The following is an 18,581-nucleotide window of genomic DNA, read 5'->3' on the forward strand; positions in this document are numbered from 1 at the left end:
TGTGTCCCTTGGAGGCGGCAGATACTGGGGTTTCATTTTCACTCCGGTCCGAGAATCTTTGTTTCCTAACGGTGAGGTTTAACTACTTACGTTTATTGTCAGATAGAATCGATGGTTTGTTAACGTCTGTCCTTCTGTTCCACTCGATTTATTTTCTTTTTGATTTTTTGCTGTTTCTTTTGCTTTGGGGGTTTGCATACATGGAATGTTGTATGTTTTTCATTTCCTTAGTAATCTTGAAGGTGTGTATTCTCTTTTTGACTTAACTTTATATTTCCAAAAGCCAGACTTTGGTTTATATTTTTCTAATGGTCAGAGTCAACAATTGAATAGAATCTTAGAATCTCTTCCGTGTGAGGTGAGGCATTTAGTGAATTTCCACCTCCCTCCCACCTGATTTTGTAGAGGATCTTTCTCCCCCTTCCTGGAGCGCTGGCGAGCTGGTGGGAGTCTCTCGTTGACCTTTGCTGGGAATCCGGGAAGCTCGGCTCAGCCTGTAAGTGTCACTCTGTTCCCTCTTCTCGTTCCTCAGGCAGAAAGTATCATATTCTTTTCCTGTTCTGTCTTTGATTGTTGCTTTCTGTCCAGTTCTGTTTTCTCTGGAAACCCCTTGGTGATCGCCGAGTTGGGCCTTCAGTTTCGGGGTAGGCATCACCTCTGTCACAAGCTTTGCACTTTGTAATTTGCGTCTGGGAAAGTTATTGACAGTACGATTTTGAATCCCTGGATCCATCTTCACAGTGTCAATTGCACTGCGAATGCTCTCAGTCACCGCCTTCTCTGGTCCATCTTATCTAACACTTTATCCTCTAGAGTTTATTTCCTCTTGTACATATTCTTTCTGCTCTTGTTTTAGAGAATAGAAATTTCCCTGTCTTCCTGTTTCTGTACTTTGTGGCTTTCAGAGGCTTTCTTCCTCCAAGTCTGCCTGTGATCTTGGTCAGCAGCATTTAGCACTTTCTGTTTTTGTGTGTTCTTTTTATTTATCCACCTTCACATGGAAAGAGCATTATCTGGACCTGTTCTTTCTTACCTATGAGGTGCGTGGATTGCTCCTGCCCTACTTGCTCTCCAGCTGGGTTCTGAGGAAGTCCTCTTCCTGGAGCTGTAACTGCATTTCACATGGATGTCCCGGCTTGATTTCCAGCGCGTTAGCATCTTTCTGCTATTTTGCTGGTCCGTGTTGAGAGTTTTCTCTTATCCCAATGCCTGACTCTGTAATATTCAGCACAGAGGAAATACATACAGTTCCCAGCCTGTGAGGACACGTGGCTTTCTCCACTTCTGAATGTGACCACACTTGGGAGTGCTCACTGTGTCACCGCCGCTTCCCTGACACCCCTACTCAGTTGAGTTTTAGCAGTGACACTATGTGGATTAGTACGTGGATATTAGCGGCACAAGAGGAACGGCCGTCTCCACGAGCTACAGAGTCTGTGATTATGAACCAGCAGAAAGACAGTGGAGGCGACAGGAGATCTCCTACCTACTGCATGAGCTTGTGGGCCCTTTACTTTACCTTTTTCTATTTTATTTTTGGAGCATAGCACTCATGGGCCACTAACGGTGTGTTTCTATGCAGCATCGGAGACGGATGGTTAGTGACGCTTCCTGCCAGAGCTGTGAGTGGGTCATTTCTTAGTACAGTCGCCAGTATCTTTAAGAAGCCTTCTCTTCTTTGGAGTCTTAAGTATTGGAACATTGGAAAGGGTGTGTCAGGGACCCGCAGTTACAAGCCTTCTTAGACCGGAGGCTCCAGTTCTTTCCACTGACTCAGCCCTGAGAAGGACCCTCAAGGGCTTGGCTATTGCACTTTCCGAAAGGTCTTTAGCGCCGCACCCTGGAGCTGGGGCCCCGAGGGCAGCTTTGGGGTTATTAGTCTCCACGTGGAAACGTATTAATAATATGATTAATAGCTAATGCAAATGTCAAACAGCAGACATTAATATAACAACATATTAAGTTAGGCACTATAACCAAGGGGCTGAGAACATGCGTTTTGGACCAGGATCTGAGGATCAGTCACTTACTGGCTTTTTGAACTGAACTCAGGTAAGCCATTCAACATCTCAGCTTCTAACCTGTAAAATGGGGCTCTCACGGGAACAAAGTGATGAAGGCAAGTAAAGTGGTCAGAGTGGGGCTGGCACACGGATGTCCCAGGACAAGGTGTCATGTTATTATTGTTCACGTTATCATTGGAAACACTCTTCTAGTCCCCTAATGCAGTTTTCTGGAATAAGGAGATACTGGTGTTGCTCCTCCTGTGGCTGGCAGTAACAGACGCCGCTCGTGAGGTGGTTGTACACAGGCCGTGCTTCCGTTTCCCAGGGGAGTAAGAGGTCACTGAGATTCCCAGACAACTGTGGAGTGAAGGTTGTTAAACTGACTTGAACGGGGGACCATCCGAGTGTAGAAGCCTGCTGTGGTTCAGCCAGAACTCAGGTGACTCAGGAATTCTTCCTCAGGCCTCTCTCGCTCATCGTCTTGGGAAACGGAGTTTGCATCTCAAGACAGGAGCATACTTGCTTGGAAAAAGTTTTATCAGAAAATGTGTGATTTCCACAGTGTGGAATAGCTATTGTCAATCGGATGTTCTTTCATAGATTCCCTGGCTTCTGAGAAGGCGTCTTAGCCACGTGGCCCTTGTGTTTCACCAGCTGAGTTGATGGGGGAAGTTAATCGAACGCATTGGGAGAAATTCTTTGTCTCAAAACCCAAACACATTGTCTTGGAGGAAAGAGTTTGTGAGATGTTCTGTAACTGCCTCGCTCTCTTCCTAGGCCCCTGCATATTGATCTAAAAAGTAATAGCTGACATAACGATGATGACAACACAGCAATAAGTACATCTTAATACCAGCTGACCTTTGTTACGTGTATGACATGTGTCGGGTGCTGTTCTCAATGTTTTTCACAGATGACACAATTTAATCCTCATAACAGCCCATGAGGCGGGAACTAGCATTTGTCCCACTTCACAGATGGACAGATAAATCGATTTGCCCTAGGTCACACTGCTGGGAAGCTGCTGAGGAGGGATAAACGCAGGTGTTTTCATTCTGGAATGTGTGTTTTCAAACTAAGCTCTCCCACTTTCTTACCCCACCTCCACTTACATTCGTGCTCATACCTCTAACTGTCAACCACGGGAAGTCGCCGTGGATTGGGGTGAGGAGCCACACTCAGTCTCCCCTGTTGGAGAAGAGAAGCTCAAGTAAGAGGCCGTAAGGACTTTGGTGGAAGGTGTTTATTTGGAGCCCGAGTTTCTCAGGGTTGGCGATAGTGGTCTCTTACGTGCTTCTCACACTTTACAACTTTCAGAGAAACTTTTCTACCTGCTGATTTATTTGACCCTCAAAACAGCCCCATGAACCATGTGAGGATGACGTTATTATTTCAAAGATGATGAAGCCAACAACCTCAGAGGTCAAGGGGCTTTCTAAAGGCCACACAGATGATTAGAGACGATTTGGGATTATCTACAATAATGATAGTAATAATAAACCATTGCTAAATATTTACCACACGCCAAGCACCATGCTAATTAAGCACATCAATGACATTAACTGGTTTCGCTCCCAACAACCAAATATATGAGATCACATGGCTGAGGCACAGTTCTGGCACACGACGAGCCAGGACACAACACAGGTGGGGCTCTCAGCTCTTAATTTCAGTCTCTACTTCTCTCACTAGGGAGAAATGAATTTTCTTTAAAGGAGACACAAGAGAGACTTTGTCCACTTTTAAACAACTTTCGGTATGTGGAAAATATTAATTATGATAATAGTAATTAACACTGTCTCACTGTTCACTGTGGCAGGCACTACACCATCCATTTGCTCATTGAATTAATAAGCTTTGAATTAATTGAATTAATAACTTATCACCTACTATGTGCCAGGCACTGTTCTGAGTGCAAGAAAACACTATGAGCAAAACATTATCTTTCATGGAGCTTATGGTCTTTTAAGAAAGTAATCAAATACTCACATCATTTATAGACAGTGCTAAGTGCCCCAGGAGAGTCTGGAGTGTAGGGTCTCTGTCACAGTCTGGGGACAGGGGAGGCATCTGGATAAAGTCACGTTTGTACTGAGAACGTAGGGTGGAAATGTCAGCTACAAGAGAATGTGTCTTAGGGGAAGGAGAAGAATGTGTGTAGAATCTGAGATTTTGGGGATTTTGAGAAACTGAAAGGTTAATTGACTGGCTGGAGTATGTTTATGGAGAAGAAGAGCGGTGCCAGACAGGCTTGGAGAGGCAAAACCATGCCGACTTAGCTAAGGATTTTCTATCTAAAGAGAAAGGGTAATCCATCGAGATGAGAGGTTACTTGTGTTTGAAAAGATCCCTCAGCCTTATGTGTGAAGCACAAATTGAAGGGGACAACTGAGACCAGGCAGGAGGCTGCCGTGGCGACACGGGTTAGACAAGATGGTAGCTTGGGCTGGGGAGGGTAAGATGGAGAAAAGTGGATGGATGTAGGAATTATTTAGGAGGTAATCTCAACAGGATTTGTTTTGCATTAGATACATGGAGCAAGCAAGAGGAAGGATTCTGGCTTGTGCAGCATGCACTGCTCCATTTAATCCTCACAATAGCACCATGATGATTGTACCTCCAAGTTCCAGGAAACAGATTCCGAACGTTTCTAGCCACTGTCCATGGTCATGCAGCTCATCCACGGCAGAGCCGGGATTCACCCAGGTCCGCCCGGTGAATCTGAATCTGGGTTTCGTCTGCTATGTTACACTGGGAATGGGAAGAAACTCCATGGCCCGTTGTAGGGAGGGGGTGTTAGAAGCCACAGGAAGTGCGGAGTCGAGTGAAGCAAGTGGGCACCACGCAACTCTGAAAATACGCGTGGCCTCGAAGCCCAAGCTCTCGCGACGTCCATGAGAGTTTGCAGCTGGTGCCACCGTGACTTTTACGAGATTGAAGAGCACAAGCCAGTATCTTCACTGAGTATGACTTCGTTAAATGTCATTGTTATAAATAAATAACGCATGTTCATTGTAGAAAAATGAAAAAATACAGAAAAGCAGAAAGGAAAACAATGAAAATCTCCTGTAATCCTCAGAGGGGGGAAAATATTCGCTTGCTTTTAATTCAACAATGCCACGCACTGGGTTAACCACCACAGGTATTCAGTGGAAGGAAACCAGAGACCCATAGACCCAGGCTTTGTGAGGATTTTGACTTGAGGAAATTTAGCCTCTGGGGCTCTAGCTCCCTCCTCGTACATGGAGAGAAACTCTGTCCTCATTTAATGACCAGCCTTGTTTGAGCCTGACTCAGTGTGTCAGTGCTGGGCACAGCCTCAGAGTGTCCCACACCACTGGCTCACTCTGCCCGTCCACTTGGTTCCTCAGGGGGGAGGGGAGATACTGATGTCGCTCTCACAGGGATGCGCAAGGACCAGCTCCCACGTGTGGAGAGCACCTGGGGGGCTCAAGAGCGAAGACACGGTGGCCCCACACCTACACACACACATGCACACGCACGTATGTACGCACATACATGCACGCACGCACATACACATGGTCGGCGGCAGTTTGCTGAATGACCTCCTGTCGTCTGGAAGCCCCCACTCAGGGGAAGCAGGTCCTGGCAGGCCTACCAGCCCTGTTGCTCTCGCTCCCCCGACTTCTCCTCCTGGCGAGCTGCACAAAACCATTGCTTTTGGGTACTTGCCACAGGCTGGCCCTTAGAGACAGGAGGAATCCTAAGACCCAGACTTTATTCTTAAGGAGCAAGCAACGTGGTGGGGCCAGATGGTAAACAGAAAACTCCAGCACAATTTAATCAGTGCTGTTGTAACTGAGCCATGGGCTGCGGGCCGGAGGGTCGGGAAGTGACTCCTTTGCCTCAGGGAAGGCCTGGGCCCATGGGAGGGCAGAGTCTGCTGGTTTGCTGGGCGGGGAATGTGCAGGGCCTGTGTCTTGGTGAGGAGCCCTCTTCTGGAACCCACAGCCCGTGAGACCTTGGGGATGCCACGGCCACCTTTGACATCCGAGGCAGAGCAGCGGGAACGGGGTGGGCAGGCGGGTGCAGGAAGGAGGTCTCTGCAGCCACCACGCCCCTTCCCTGCCCCTCTCCACATCCTCCAATCCCCCAGCTCCGGCTCTGCTGAGGCCCGAGTCAGACACTGACAAGTCCTCTGCCGCCTGCTCCCACCCACGGAAGCTCCCGGAGAGCGAGCTTGGTCGAACTGCCAACCCTGCAGACTCGGCAGCATGTTCACGAAACCCAGATCCCTCTCCGGGCTGGTTGTTTTTAAGCTTCTTGGGTTTTGTGGAATGAAAGACTTTGATGCTGGAATCCCTCTCTATCTTCTGATGGGCATGTGCTCGCAGCCCCGGGGCCCTGGTGCGGATGCAGCATGGTGGAGAGGGGGCTCGCTCTCCAGTTCCTCATGGGCCCGCTGTTCCCCACCAGGCTTACGGCGTCCTTGTCGCCTCACCTCAGCCCACCTGGCTGGTGTGAGGATGTTTGTGCAGGTGGCCCCTGTGTTTAGCTTTGTCATTTCTTGACTTTTCAGTTGAGAAATTATCTCAGCCCCCCCCATAGTAATTTCGCCTCAATTCTTTGCATTTTTGCAAAGTTCTGCGGCTCTGCTAACAATGCTGTGCACACCTGGACCCCAGCGCTGGGCAGTGTCCACATGTGTCCAGGACTCCCTCCTGTCCACCAGGAAGGAGGCCAGACCACAGCTCCCATTACAGCGCTGTTTCTCACTTTCTTACAGAAATGAGAATTGACGTTGCTGTTTTTCTTAAAACGCAACAAAACAATCTATGATGATTTTAACTGATTCTTAAGTGAATTGATGAATCAGCTCTTTGGCCCACAATGTCGATCTTCTCAACATTTGAAGAGAGCCCGCCCAGCCAGCTGCTAAGGCACTCCATCAGCGGGACTACAACTGCCCACCTGTGGGGGAGGGGGCGGACGAGGAGTTTTGGGGCTGGGGGAGGCAGATAGCACCATCCTGGGGACAGAGTTCTCACGCCCTCGATGGGGACAGGCTTTCTCTGCATCTGGGTCACATCTGGGAGATGGTGCCCACGACGTGGTGTCTGCTGTGGGGAGAAGGGTGGGCCACATGACTGAATGTCCCATTCAGCCATCGAGCCCAGCCCTGCCCGTGAGCCCCACCAGCACTGCAGCATTGTGAGCGCTGCTCTGCCCAGGGTTGTGCATGTCCACCTCTGACCTGCTCCTTATTCCCCATTGTCATCCCTCTCAAACAGTCAGCAGGGCGAGAGCGTGTGCGAATTAAGGGTCACAAAAGGAACTTGGGTTTTGAGGAGGAAGAAGCCTGTTCAACATGTGGCAGCTCTAAAGAGCGCTGACGGAGACACACTGTTTACAGGCAGCAGCTGTCCAGAAAATAGATGTTTACTTGCAGTGAGGGTAGTAAGATTTCTGCCATTAGGCAAAGTAGATTCTGCACCGTGTCTTCTCCTACAGAAAACCATGTTGGAATAAACCTTTAATTAGCAGTGCTTGTGGCAATGAAAAATATTAAACAGAATCCTGGTCTCTATTGGCATTTCTGCTTATTAAAAGAGAGACAGGAAGGGAGAAGCACTGGGAACCTGCCTTTGGAAGGATGGCCTTTTAAAATAGTATGTTCCATTTAAAGCTACAAGTGCAATGTTTGCTAAATTGACTAAATTACTGCAGAAAAAAATTTCCCTACTATTCACAAGAACTTAAACCCACTGAGTTTGCCTGAACCGTCCATCTTCTGATGAAAAGGTACATTTTAATACAATCAGGGGCATCCTTTGCATCAGACTGGCTCGCGTCTCTCATGAGTTTCTTTAGTGGGAGATGAGACTAAATGTTTCTGTTGAATAATAGGAGGTCTTTCTGCACAACTCTTCCAGGCCACGGACTGGGCACCACGAGAGCAGTGGTGTCCTATCTTGCTTTGGACACATAGTAATTTTTCTGCCTCTATATTTTTAGCAAACAGACTCGTGCCCCACAATACCATCATCGAGTACATAGTCCTAATCCTGTAAAGTTCTGAATGCTTTCCCTTCTTGTGCTGAAAGAGTCAATTCATTTATAACCAGTTTGGTCCAAGACGAAGCCAGTGGACCCTGTGTCTGAGTGGCTCATTCTAGGCGTGTGCACACCCTTGAGCAGTGTGCAACCTTCTCCAAGTCTTGGTTCCTTTGTATGTAAAGTGGGGCAATAATACTTAGTTCATAGGTTTATGGCAAAGATTAAATGAAAAACAGAACGTAAAGCAGGTAGGACAGACTTCAGCAGGTGGTCTGTGCTTAATCAACGGTAGCTGTTAGGATGAGAGATTGTGTCAGGGACAGACAGGTGGGCTTCCCAGAGCCCCTGAAGCTGAAGCGATGGTGTCTGGAAGCAGCAGCAGCTGATTTTCTGCCCCCGGCCCTTAGTGGGGGGCTCAATACCTATTTGGTGAATAGATGGACTGCCAGACAGGCTCCTGAACGTTACCCCCCAGATCTACCAGTCAAACCCACCCACTGGTTTTGCCAGATCATGAACTCCACTTTTCTTCATCCTCTGTTTTCTCAGTGGACCCACTATTTCGTGAGAAGCAGGAAGAACTGCCATCTGTTATGCTCAGCTCTCTTAAGCCAAACCAACAACACTTATTGAGGCCAAGACAGGTGAGCCGACGAGGTCAGGGGAAGTCATTCTCAGCGTGGTTTCTAGAACACGGCTCTGCAAATATATGTGACGTGGCAAAATCTAGGACAGGGGTTTGTTTTTATTATTTATTTTCGGTCTTAAATGGTGCAATGGCTTAACGTGAATCCTTGCCCCCATGTCCTGGTTTGCTGTTTCACTCCCTGACAAACGCTCATTTCACACTGAGTGCTCACCTGGAGCACTGAGACCTGCCGTCATGCCAGCAGGAGCCCTTTCTCCGTGGTGCCAAGGGGAGCTCTGGCGACTTTGGAAGCCCTTAGATCAACCCCTCCCTCCTTACGGGACACCCTTGCTGCTCACTCAGTGGCGTGGGGGTTGGAATTCTGAACAGACTGAGGAGAGACGGACCGTGCAAGAGCTCCTGCCATCTATTTTTCCGTCCCAAAGTCGTGTATCTTGCTTTCTCCCTTTCAGTATTTCCTTATTTTCTTGGTTTCACAGAACTGTTTTATAAGAAAGTTTCAAAAATATCCTGGGATTACCATCTCTGAATGAACTTTCGTGCCCGTAGTCTAAGCCCCTTCGGTTTAGAACCGCCCCACCCCAAAGCCTCTGCTTTTCACTACCAGCTGCTGGTTCTTTTCATGCTCATGAAAGCACACACAGACACACAGAGACACCCGTGTGCACGTGTCCACACGCACACTCCGCATAGATGGAAACATCCAGAAGGAACGATGCATTGTCCAAGCTGTCCCGTTGAGTTTGTAATCCAGCATGAGTTACCGAGTGCTGATAAGCAGGGGAAGTTCAACCAGACAGTTTAATCCTCCAATTTCCTGTCTTCTAATCAGCCCCTGATTCTTTTGGTTTTAAATTAGAAACATTCCTGACAATATTCAGGACAGGTGAAGGAAAATCAACTGGAAAACAAGGACAAAGCATTTATTTTACTGTCTAAAGTTCACAGGAGAAATATGAGCGTAATAACAGGAAATCAAGATTTTTAAAAAGATAGTAGCAGTACATAGGCTGGCTTAAGTCACCAGTCACGTTTCTGAATGAAGCACATTTGGATCATAATTTGATTTAAAGAAAAAAAAAGCAGAAACAGCTTAATGCTTGTGCTTCTTTCTAAGGATAGTAAACGGGACCAGAGGAGGTACTGTAAAAAGCCAACCTGAAAGAAAACGAGGCAGATAATTTCTTAACGTACGCGGGAGGAAAAAAGCCACTTCAGATTTTGCTTGCCATCGATTATTGTTAATACTATGAGAGAATAATGTTTGGAGGGTACAGAAATCTTCGAAGTTAATGCATATTCTTAGAAATTAATATAGTCATGCATATTTATAATAGTGGATAAAAATAAGACCATTGTGCATTTAAAAATAGCTCAGGTAGAGTGTGCCAATGCTTGAAATAGAATGTATACAAATACATTTATCATGGACACTTCCTTTTGAAAACATACTGGATGCTGAGAACATAATATTTATTATTTACTGAGTCTTTTTTTTCTTTTATAGCCATTGTAGCAATTTCCAAGTTATTTTAATCATTATCACGAAAGAGCTAGTGCAAATGCATAAAAGCAGTCTCTGTTGGTGTGTTCCAAAGAACCCAGAGGACGGTCATCAACAAAAGTTATTCAGGTGAGAATTAACATTCTAAAAATTGCAATGGTAAACGCAACTTAAGATGTGAATCCAGGCAAATAACAACAACAAAGGTTTGCATGGAATATGAGTTCTGAGTTTTGGGTGCAGCCATTGGGGCTGCCAATCATTCCGGGAGTAGCCTAGAGTCGAGAGTTATTCTGAATTGTTGAACACAGTAACACAGTGTTTCACAGAAGCACCTTGTTAATTTACACAGATACTTAAAAAAAGGCATTTCCATTAAAGGCATAGCATATTCTTCCTGCTCAAGTATTTTCCTCGTATGCAAAGTCTGAGTTGTAAAAATTTGGATTAAGTGATGGATAATTCTTGATTGAAAAATTACATGGCAATTTCTAAAGCGGATGCTTCCCAAATAAGTGCTTGGGAATGAGCTTGGGGCAAGGGGTGGCCGGATGATTTAATAGCCTTCATTTCATAGTTGCTATGAGTTTAAGTTGGATCACAGAAACAACACACGTGTATTTTGTAATTCACACAAAAAATAGTCCAATAATATCTCGTTATCAGTTAATGACTAGAAAGAGGAGAACATTCATTCTGCCTTCGTTTTAATGCCGTGGGGGTAGGACGGAGGTAACTCCCTGGACAGAATTATATTCTGAAGCGTTTACAGGCATGGGGGTGCTTCCATTTCATTCAAAGTGGGGAACATTTCAGGAGGGTTTTCTCTGGTTTTCTGTTGGAGGACTTCAAATAGAGATGTCACAACACAGCTAGATTCAGTTAATACGTAATTCCTATTTCTTGATTTGCATGATTAAAGCATTAGAGAAGAGGCTCACATATCAAAAGGTTCCTCATAAGTGGCAGCGCCAAAGGTAATTACTGTTAAAGTGCACGTGCTCCGACCCTGCTCCTTGTGAACTTCTAACTTGTTTACAACTCCTTGGGCTGGAATGAAAGTCTTCATTTGACTTTTGGAAATCAAGACCGCTTTCTCGCTCCATTTTGCTATCCAAGGGCATTTCGCATTTCTTAAATCCTGTGTCCCTCAGTCAACATTAGCTCCAACCGAAAAAAGCCATAGATGATAGAGAAGGCCCTTCTCAGTATTTCACATTTTAGAACAATTGCTTCTTAAACAAGCATAGTCTTTTTAAGACAAAGCTAAAATTTATGCTTAAAAACACACACCCAGTTAATTTAGTCAACTGACGTCCCGTGAGTTATCAAAAAGTGCAGTGAAAACCTCACGGTCAGCCTGGTGCCTTTGGAAGGATGGGGACAGAGAGGGAGCGAGGAGAGGCTGCGAATCTCAGTCTTTCATTAGCCAGCTTCTTTCATTCCAGTGGGTCTTTATTATTTAGAAAAATAAAAAGTGATTTGTAACTCTCTCCATTCTCACCTAAAATTTTGGAGTAGGTAATGGCTGTCTACAACCTGGTCCAACACGTGCCCCCAAACTAAAACAAACACACACATTTGCCATACAAATTGTTTACGATTCATTAAAAAGCAAAATTGCATGTCCCTGTGCTGGCAGCTGAGGCCGCGCTCCCGGCAAGGGGCACTCACTGCCTGCCTTTGTATGCGGAGAGCACCAAGCCGGAGGCTCCCACCACACAGCCCGAGTCTGTGCGGCCAGAGGACGCAGGAGGTAATTTTAAAGCTTTATTTGCCTTTCGTGTGAAACTCGGATCTTGTACTGTCCTTTGGTTAAAGTGCTGTATCAGCCAGGGGCAAGTTTAAGTTTTTTTTAGTTGAGGAAAACTGTTTCGGGTAGCAAGGTGGGGATATGGAGGGAGAGGAGAAGAGAAGAGTAAGAGAAAACGCAAAACTTGTCTTATTTTAATTCATTCTCTCCCCCTTCACCCACATCCTCAATTTCCCATCAATATCGGGAAGTTTACGTTGGGATTACTTGTAACTGGCAGATCTAAAACGCTACGGTATCTGGTCACCTTTGAGGGATAGGAAAATGAATTTATTCTTTATGGCGACTCCCACAACTTCTTTAAAGAGCGCTCTGATTTCTCACCCCTTTCAAAGCAAAGATCCAGAAGCATTGAAGTTGAGAGAAACTTCCTGTAGTCTGCAGCCTAAACAGCAGCCTGTGAGCTCGAAGCATTGTTTATTTTTAGTCAACTGCATCGCTAAATGTTTCCACCACTTTTATATTTTATATTCCCGGCGGTAAAACATCTGTAAAGTAATTTTAAATGAAAGGCAACTTCCAAGTAAACTTTACAAAAAAGAAATGACAGTTTTGCAAGTTAAAAAAAGAGGAGCATTTGGTGATCTTTGCAAGAAAAAAAAAAAGACACAATTTGCCATAAAAAGTAACAGTCTATAAAATCGAGGAGCTCTTGAAACACAAGGAAGCGGAATGTTACCCAGAATATGACATCAGCACGCAGACTTTTTTAAAGCTTATAACTTAGCATAGAAAATAATAGCGAAACCAATCGGTATATTCGTTTCCAGTGTTTAACGAGCTGCGTTAGGCAACCTCGTAGCACACAAGCAAACCGGTCCTTTCTGGCAGAGCCTGTGATGGGGGTGTGTGTCCTGAATGCAGGTCCAGGGGATCGGTGGACAGTTCACCCCCAGTCTAACCAACGCAAAGCACGAGTAACACTGTCCCGAAGTCACTGGGAAAGTTTCTAACGTCTACTCAAGAAACTGCAAGTTAAAACACACGTACCCACAACATACCCACAGCCACCTTAACTCAATTGCGAGTCCTTGGGACGGACACACTGCACCCAAGAAGCAGCTGAACAGAAGCCTGCGGCAGCTCACTTTTAACAGTCTCTCAGTCCTCAGAACTCCTAAAACTCGCCAGAACACCACCACCCTCGGTCCAGGGAGGGGAAAGGAGAACTCTTTCTGCAGATCGGACAATGAAACCGACCACGTCCCGTCTCGTAATTCCATTCGCCAGTCTGCCTCTTCGACACCACTCTCTCTCTCTCTTTTTTCTTAAACTGATATCTATGTGAAACGAGCTGAAGTTCACGGTCCAGTTAGGAACGGATAATACATGCATTGTCCTGGCAGCAAACTTTTTTTTCGCTCCCTGGAAGAATTCACGCTTGCCGCAAGAATAATAATTGCGAAAACTAGAAATGTGCTGCTAACGAAGTAATCCTCAACGGCCGCCACCCTAACGAGGGCAGAAACGATCCGAGGACGCCCTTCCCCACAGGACTCGCTTCTCCCGTGACAATCAGCCATTGTGCATCCTCCCAACTCACTCTACCTCTTATAGATCCAAGATGTCAAAGGTTGTCTGGCCTGGTTGACCATGACATGTGAGTTAACTCATTCCGTGACGGCGTGGTGGAACTTTAATAAAACTTTGTACGCAGAATTACGAAAAGGTAGGGCGTGTGGGTCTTTTCCACTCAGAGCTAGAGCTCCTAAGAGACTTAAGACCTGCTCTGACATAAACGGGGAAAGTCAGACGGGAGCTGTGGGGCCGGGCGTGGGACCCAGCCTTCGCTCACAGGTGACTCAGGGCAGCCCAGTCAGTGGGGCAGGATCGGGGCTCGCCAGGGCTTGCTTCTCCCCAGCGCCCACCACGCGTCCTCAGAAAATACACAGCCAAGGAAAACCATGCCCCCCACAGTCCCTGAAAACAAAAGTAGAGGGATGTGAGGCCAGAGAGAGGGAGCACAACGTAAGGGCCAGGACAAGCGTTTCGCCTTCTACTCCAAGACCGGCGTGGCTGAAATACCACCTCAACCTTAAAACTTCTGATGCTCTTAAAAAAATTCAAAAAACCCAAAAACCTCCCAAAGCCTGTCCCACAGAAACCAGGGCAAGCCTCCCTGGGAGCCCGAGTCGCAGAGTGGCAGGAGAGGGTGGCAAGAGAGGGTGGCAGAGGAAGCAGCGTGAGGCTGCCTGGCTGAAGAGTGTGAAAAAATCAAATGCGAATTTGATGAATGTGAGGTCTGGGACATTTTGTCAAAGAGGGAGGGAAAGTAGAAAAGGGAAAAAAAAAAAAGCAGCACAGCTGCCAACTCACCATCCACCAAGTTCTGGCCGAGATGTCGTAGCAGAGCTGCCATTTGATGGAGCCCTCGGAAGCTTTCCCTGCCATTACGCTGTCAGCAAGCTTCATCTGATGCTAACTCACGGGAGATAAGACACCTAATTGAGAAAACATTTGCGGTGGCATGTGGGGCAACATGCAGGCCGGTCCATACCATATGGAATCACGGGTAAACCCTCCTTGACAATGGACCAGCCTCCACAGACCCAGTGGCAAGGTGAAGTGGAGAGAGACGAGGAGCCTCCTGCCAGCTGTCTTCTCTCCTTTTAAACGCGGACCCACCACCACACATCAAAGCGAGCCGCTAAAGTTAGGGCTTCATCACCCAGATGACTCTGGTCTGCAAGGTTTTTCCTTTCCTCCCAACAACCAATCCCCCTCTTTTTTTTTTTTTTTTAGGAGAATAAAGAGATTTAATAGGACAAAGGCAGGTAGTGGACTGTGGAGTGAGATCGCCACAGGCTATTAGCCTAAAATTTCTGCTTGACAGATGGAACTGCTTAGAGACTATCATGCGATGTTTTGGGCTTTTTCTTTCTTCCTACCCCCCCTTCCTCGACTTTAGGTCTGATTCAGTATCTGTTTTTCGCAGCCACTTTTCTCAAGAACGTGAGCTGTGCATTTAAAAAAAAAAAAAATGTTTAGTTCAGTTTTCCTGTCTTACACATCTCTGCTGGAAGCAAAGAGAAAAGTCTAAAACTGAATCTGGGAACAGCCGAACAGATTTTTCAAGGAGTAAGAAAAAAGTATTTCTCCTTCCTTTATTTTTAAAAATTAATTCATTATTTGGTTTGGCTGTGGGGGAGCACGAGCTGGAGGCAGCCGGACTCAAATCAGCTGATTTTGGTTCGGCTCGCGCCCTGTTTAGATGTGTGTTTTCACGTGAGGAAAGATTACTGATATTTCACAAGTTCTAACCCAGGCTGGGTGCCATCTCTATTTTTGGTGTCCTTTTTCTAAAAAATTAATTCTGGGCTTCTCCATTCTTCGTCAACGAAGTGATCAGTCACTAGCAATTCAGTTTGACACAATTCAGGCTAAACTTGACACGAGAACTTCTCTATTCAGGGAAAATCACGTCTGATTTCCTTGCTGTAACCAAGCCATCCTCTTTACAGGGGTTTTAACCACACATCCTCTCTTGAGCAGGAAAAAATCAACCACAATGTGGGCCTACCAATAAGAATGTCTGTAAAATGATTTTTTTTTTTTTTAGTGAGAAGTCCAGTCAACTGCTGAATTTCAAGCCATTTAACTTCAGGACTAAAGGGGAGAAAGAGGTAGAGAGAATGCCTTGCATTTGGTATATTTTATTTTTTCAAACGGTGTGGGATTAGGAACTGAGGAAATACCTCTATGAGAGCAGGGTACCAACGCATCCTAATTCTTTTTCTGAGGGTGAGCTAGTCCTTGGTCCTCGAGCCCAGAGCAGCAATGTTGTGATTCCCTGTGCTGGGGTCTCTGTGTCGGCTCGCCCAGCACGGAGAATTTATCTGCAGTGTTTTTCAGGGCGATTAAACTCAGATTATTTAAAAAGTTGTGCATTTACAGTCCAACTATCCAGCGGATTTTTTTCTAGTCACATTTTCGACTGAATAATATTTAGATGAACTTATTTGAGACACAGTTTAAGTTCCAAAGAGGTCAAATTGGGTGACTTTCTTTCCCATTTCTGGTCTCTTCTTCAGCAGGTGCTATTTTAACCGTTTAGCATTGGGTAAATAGCTGTTTCGACAAAAATAATTTTAGTAAAGCAAATTTTATCCAGTTGCACCTGAAATGTTTCATGATTTAAAGCAAGATGCACGAACGCTTCTGCAGAATGAACTGCAGGTACAACAAAGAAGTCACTTTTTTCTTTCTCATGCCTCATTGTAACGAGATTTCTTCTAATAATATGGGGGTATGAGGGGGTATCGAGAATTATCACCAAATACGGATATTGCCGTTACTCTCAGAAGCATCTTTGTGTTCTTTATTACTCTGGCATCACCTCTCTTTTCAGAAGGGTCCACAGTAGCACAGGAGGTGTTAAGTGGCCTTGAGTCCACAAGCAAGTGCCTTCTTCCAGGACCTGGCCCCGAGCTGACCAGCCGACACATTTGTTGCCTTGCGTAACTGCAGTGACTTTAAAATGCCCTAGCCTTTCTTCAGTTTACCATTTAGAAAAAAAAGAGAAAAGACACGGAAATTCTATACGAAATGTAAAATAGCACAAACCACAAAAAAAAAAAAAAAAAAAAAGGGAAAGAAGAGAAACGCGGCAGCCTCTGTCTTTGCATCTGCCCAGCTCTGAGGCGTCCCTCCCACCTGCCTCCCACGGCAGACAGCCCCGCTCCGTCCGTCAGCCTTCTCTGGGGCACAGAGGTGTGGACAACCTGCCTCCGAGGGCCACAACCTCACGGTTTCTGACTTTCCCCAGCATCTCTGAAGTTAGAGGGGCCGCTTCTTGAGCCGCTGCCTTTCTGAGACGCACGGCACCCTGTGCACGCCCATTATTGATGAACGATCAGGGCAGGAGGGAAACTGGAGTCCAGATTCCACTTTGTGAAGGACGGGATACGCAGGAAGATTTTACAGGAGATGGCACAGTAGTTTTGAACAAAGAGATGAGAAATATGATTGGATAATCGTGTTTCAAATCGGGAACAATTAGGGGTATTTAACTTTATCATTGTTCTCTAAGAGGCTGGGGGAAGCTGTCCTTTCCCTCGTAGCAATGTCTTTTCACAGTGTGGCCCGTTGTTAATAGCCTTAAAACAAGATTAAATAAAACACGTTAAATATTGCAATTATTGTGGGAAATAAAATTATTTGGTGAGCATAATGAGGAGCAATTCAAGCATTTAACATGATCCAGGAAATGCTACTCCAAACAATTGCATTTGCTTTATGCATTTTCCCCCTCTGATTGCTGACAGATGCCTTTTTGGAAACAAACATCTAAATGGTTTGCTTTCAGTCAGAAAAAAAATATAACAGAGAACGGCTACATGTTTTGAATTTAACTCTTGTCATTTGAATGCTTCTTTCCCTGCACGTGAATGGATCTTAACAGACTCTCATCAGGAAACGAGCCCATCACAGTTTGGACGTCCTCGCTTCCTTCGACCATGTTTTACGAGGAGTGGGAATCCCCGGGCCGTGGAGTCAGGTGATGGGTTCCCCCGGTCTGTGGTGGGAGGACTGGGGCTGCAGGGAGCATGACAGAGAACAGTTTTCTCCTGACGTGAGGCCCCCTGGCGAGAGCGTGCCCCTTTCCAACTTCATTCAGGGGTTTGTGGCCAACTTGCCCCAAATCAGCTCCCCACTTTTGTTGGATGGGGAGGACCCAGAGCCGAGGGGGCAGGTGCTGCCAGCAGGTGTAAGCACCAAGGGGAGGGTTCGGTTTTTGTCACATCTTGCTGAAGGGCAATGTGAAGTGGAATATTAATAATTTTCAGAGGCTGGATAGCAGAGCGGTTGAGAGCACTGTTTCTGAAGTCCAACTGCCCGTATCCCAGCTTAATGGGTTCCCAACTGTGTGACTACTCCCAGGTTACTTAACCTCTCTGGTTCTCTGTGTCCTACTCAGGAAAATGGAGATAACGATGGTTATTAAGTTAGTTAGTGGCAAAGATACGCATCAAGCCAATAGCTTCTGATGTGTAATGAGTGCTGGGGCAGAGTTATTGTTTGTTACTATTACTCCTCTATTGAGGGGAAATCCCCTTTCTCCCCCATGCCCTTGTCTCTGTTCTTCCGTGACGATCTGTGCTCTGTGCATTGTGGCCCTTAGCACCCTCTCCTGGGATCATCTGCCTCCCAGTCGGCCTTCCCTCCTGAACCGGGAGATTCTTGAAGGCGGGGCCGTGTTGCGTTCATCTTGGCAGCTGTGAGGTCGGCTCAGTGGTGGGCAGAGTGGGGTCTCCTTAAATGGCGAGAGAAAGAGAGTGAGAAGGCTCAGAACACGAGTCGATTTGAGGTTCTGCTGCATTCTTCTCCTTCACACAGCCCGTTCCTTTACCTCGGCTCAAACCGCTGCCCCTCTTAGGACATCGCCTGGCACTGCAGGCTAAGCCCTCCCCAGACCCCAGTGCACAGCAGCCTCTGGTGCCCCTGAATTCCTGTCGTCTTCCTCATGTGCATCGTCCGTTGGTACTTCATAGACCGACTATACTATTTGTCTTGAATGAATGTATGTTATTCACTCACTCATTCCTCACCCATTTAACAGCAACTTCTGCATCGTAGGCAATTAAAACCTTT

At 46.2% G+C, this 18,581-nt stretch overlaps 1 protein-coding gene and 1 long non-coding RNA gene across 10 annotated transcripts in view; one reads left to right on the forward strand and one right to left on the reverse strand.

Moving 5' to 3' along the window:
• The window catches only part of NFIA (nuclear factor I A), a 520,766-nt gene extending 506,091 nt beyond the window's left edge, over nt 1-14,675 (reverse strand). For 3 of the 9 annotated variants that reach the window (XR_011532489.1, XM_070592360.1, XM_070592358.1), the window contains exon 1: nt 14,307-14,447. Coding sequence is in view for 6 of the 9 variants with exons in the window: in XM_070592360.1 (XP_070448461.1) it covers nt 14,307-14,402 (96 nt within the window). In the remaining 3 variants the exon portion in view is untranslated. Of the gene's footprint in view, nt 1-14,306 lie in introns of all 9 variants that reach the window. The other 6 variants (XM_070592355.1, XM_070592353.1, XR_011532492.1 and 3 more) reach the window with 5 other exon arrangements.
• Nucleotides 11,854-18,581, forward strand: part of LOC139079150 (uncharacterized) — a 52,357-nt gene continuing 45,629 nt past the window's right edge. Inside the window, exons 1-2 of the long non-coding RNA XR_011532498.1 lie at nt 11,854-11,933; nt 17,392-17,487. This is a non-coding gene — a long non-coding RNA (uncharacterized lncRNA). The remainder of the gene's footprint in view (nt 11,934-17,391; nt 17,488-18,581) is intronic.

Source organism: Equus przewalskii, chromosome 24 (assembly GCF_037783145.1).
Source record: "Equus przewalskii isolate Varuska chromosome 24, EquPr2, whole genome shotgun sequence".
Classification (NCBI taxonomy): domain Eukaryota; kingdom Metazoa; phylum Chordata; class Mammalia; order Perissodactyla; family Equidae; genus Equus; species Equus przewalskii.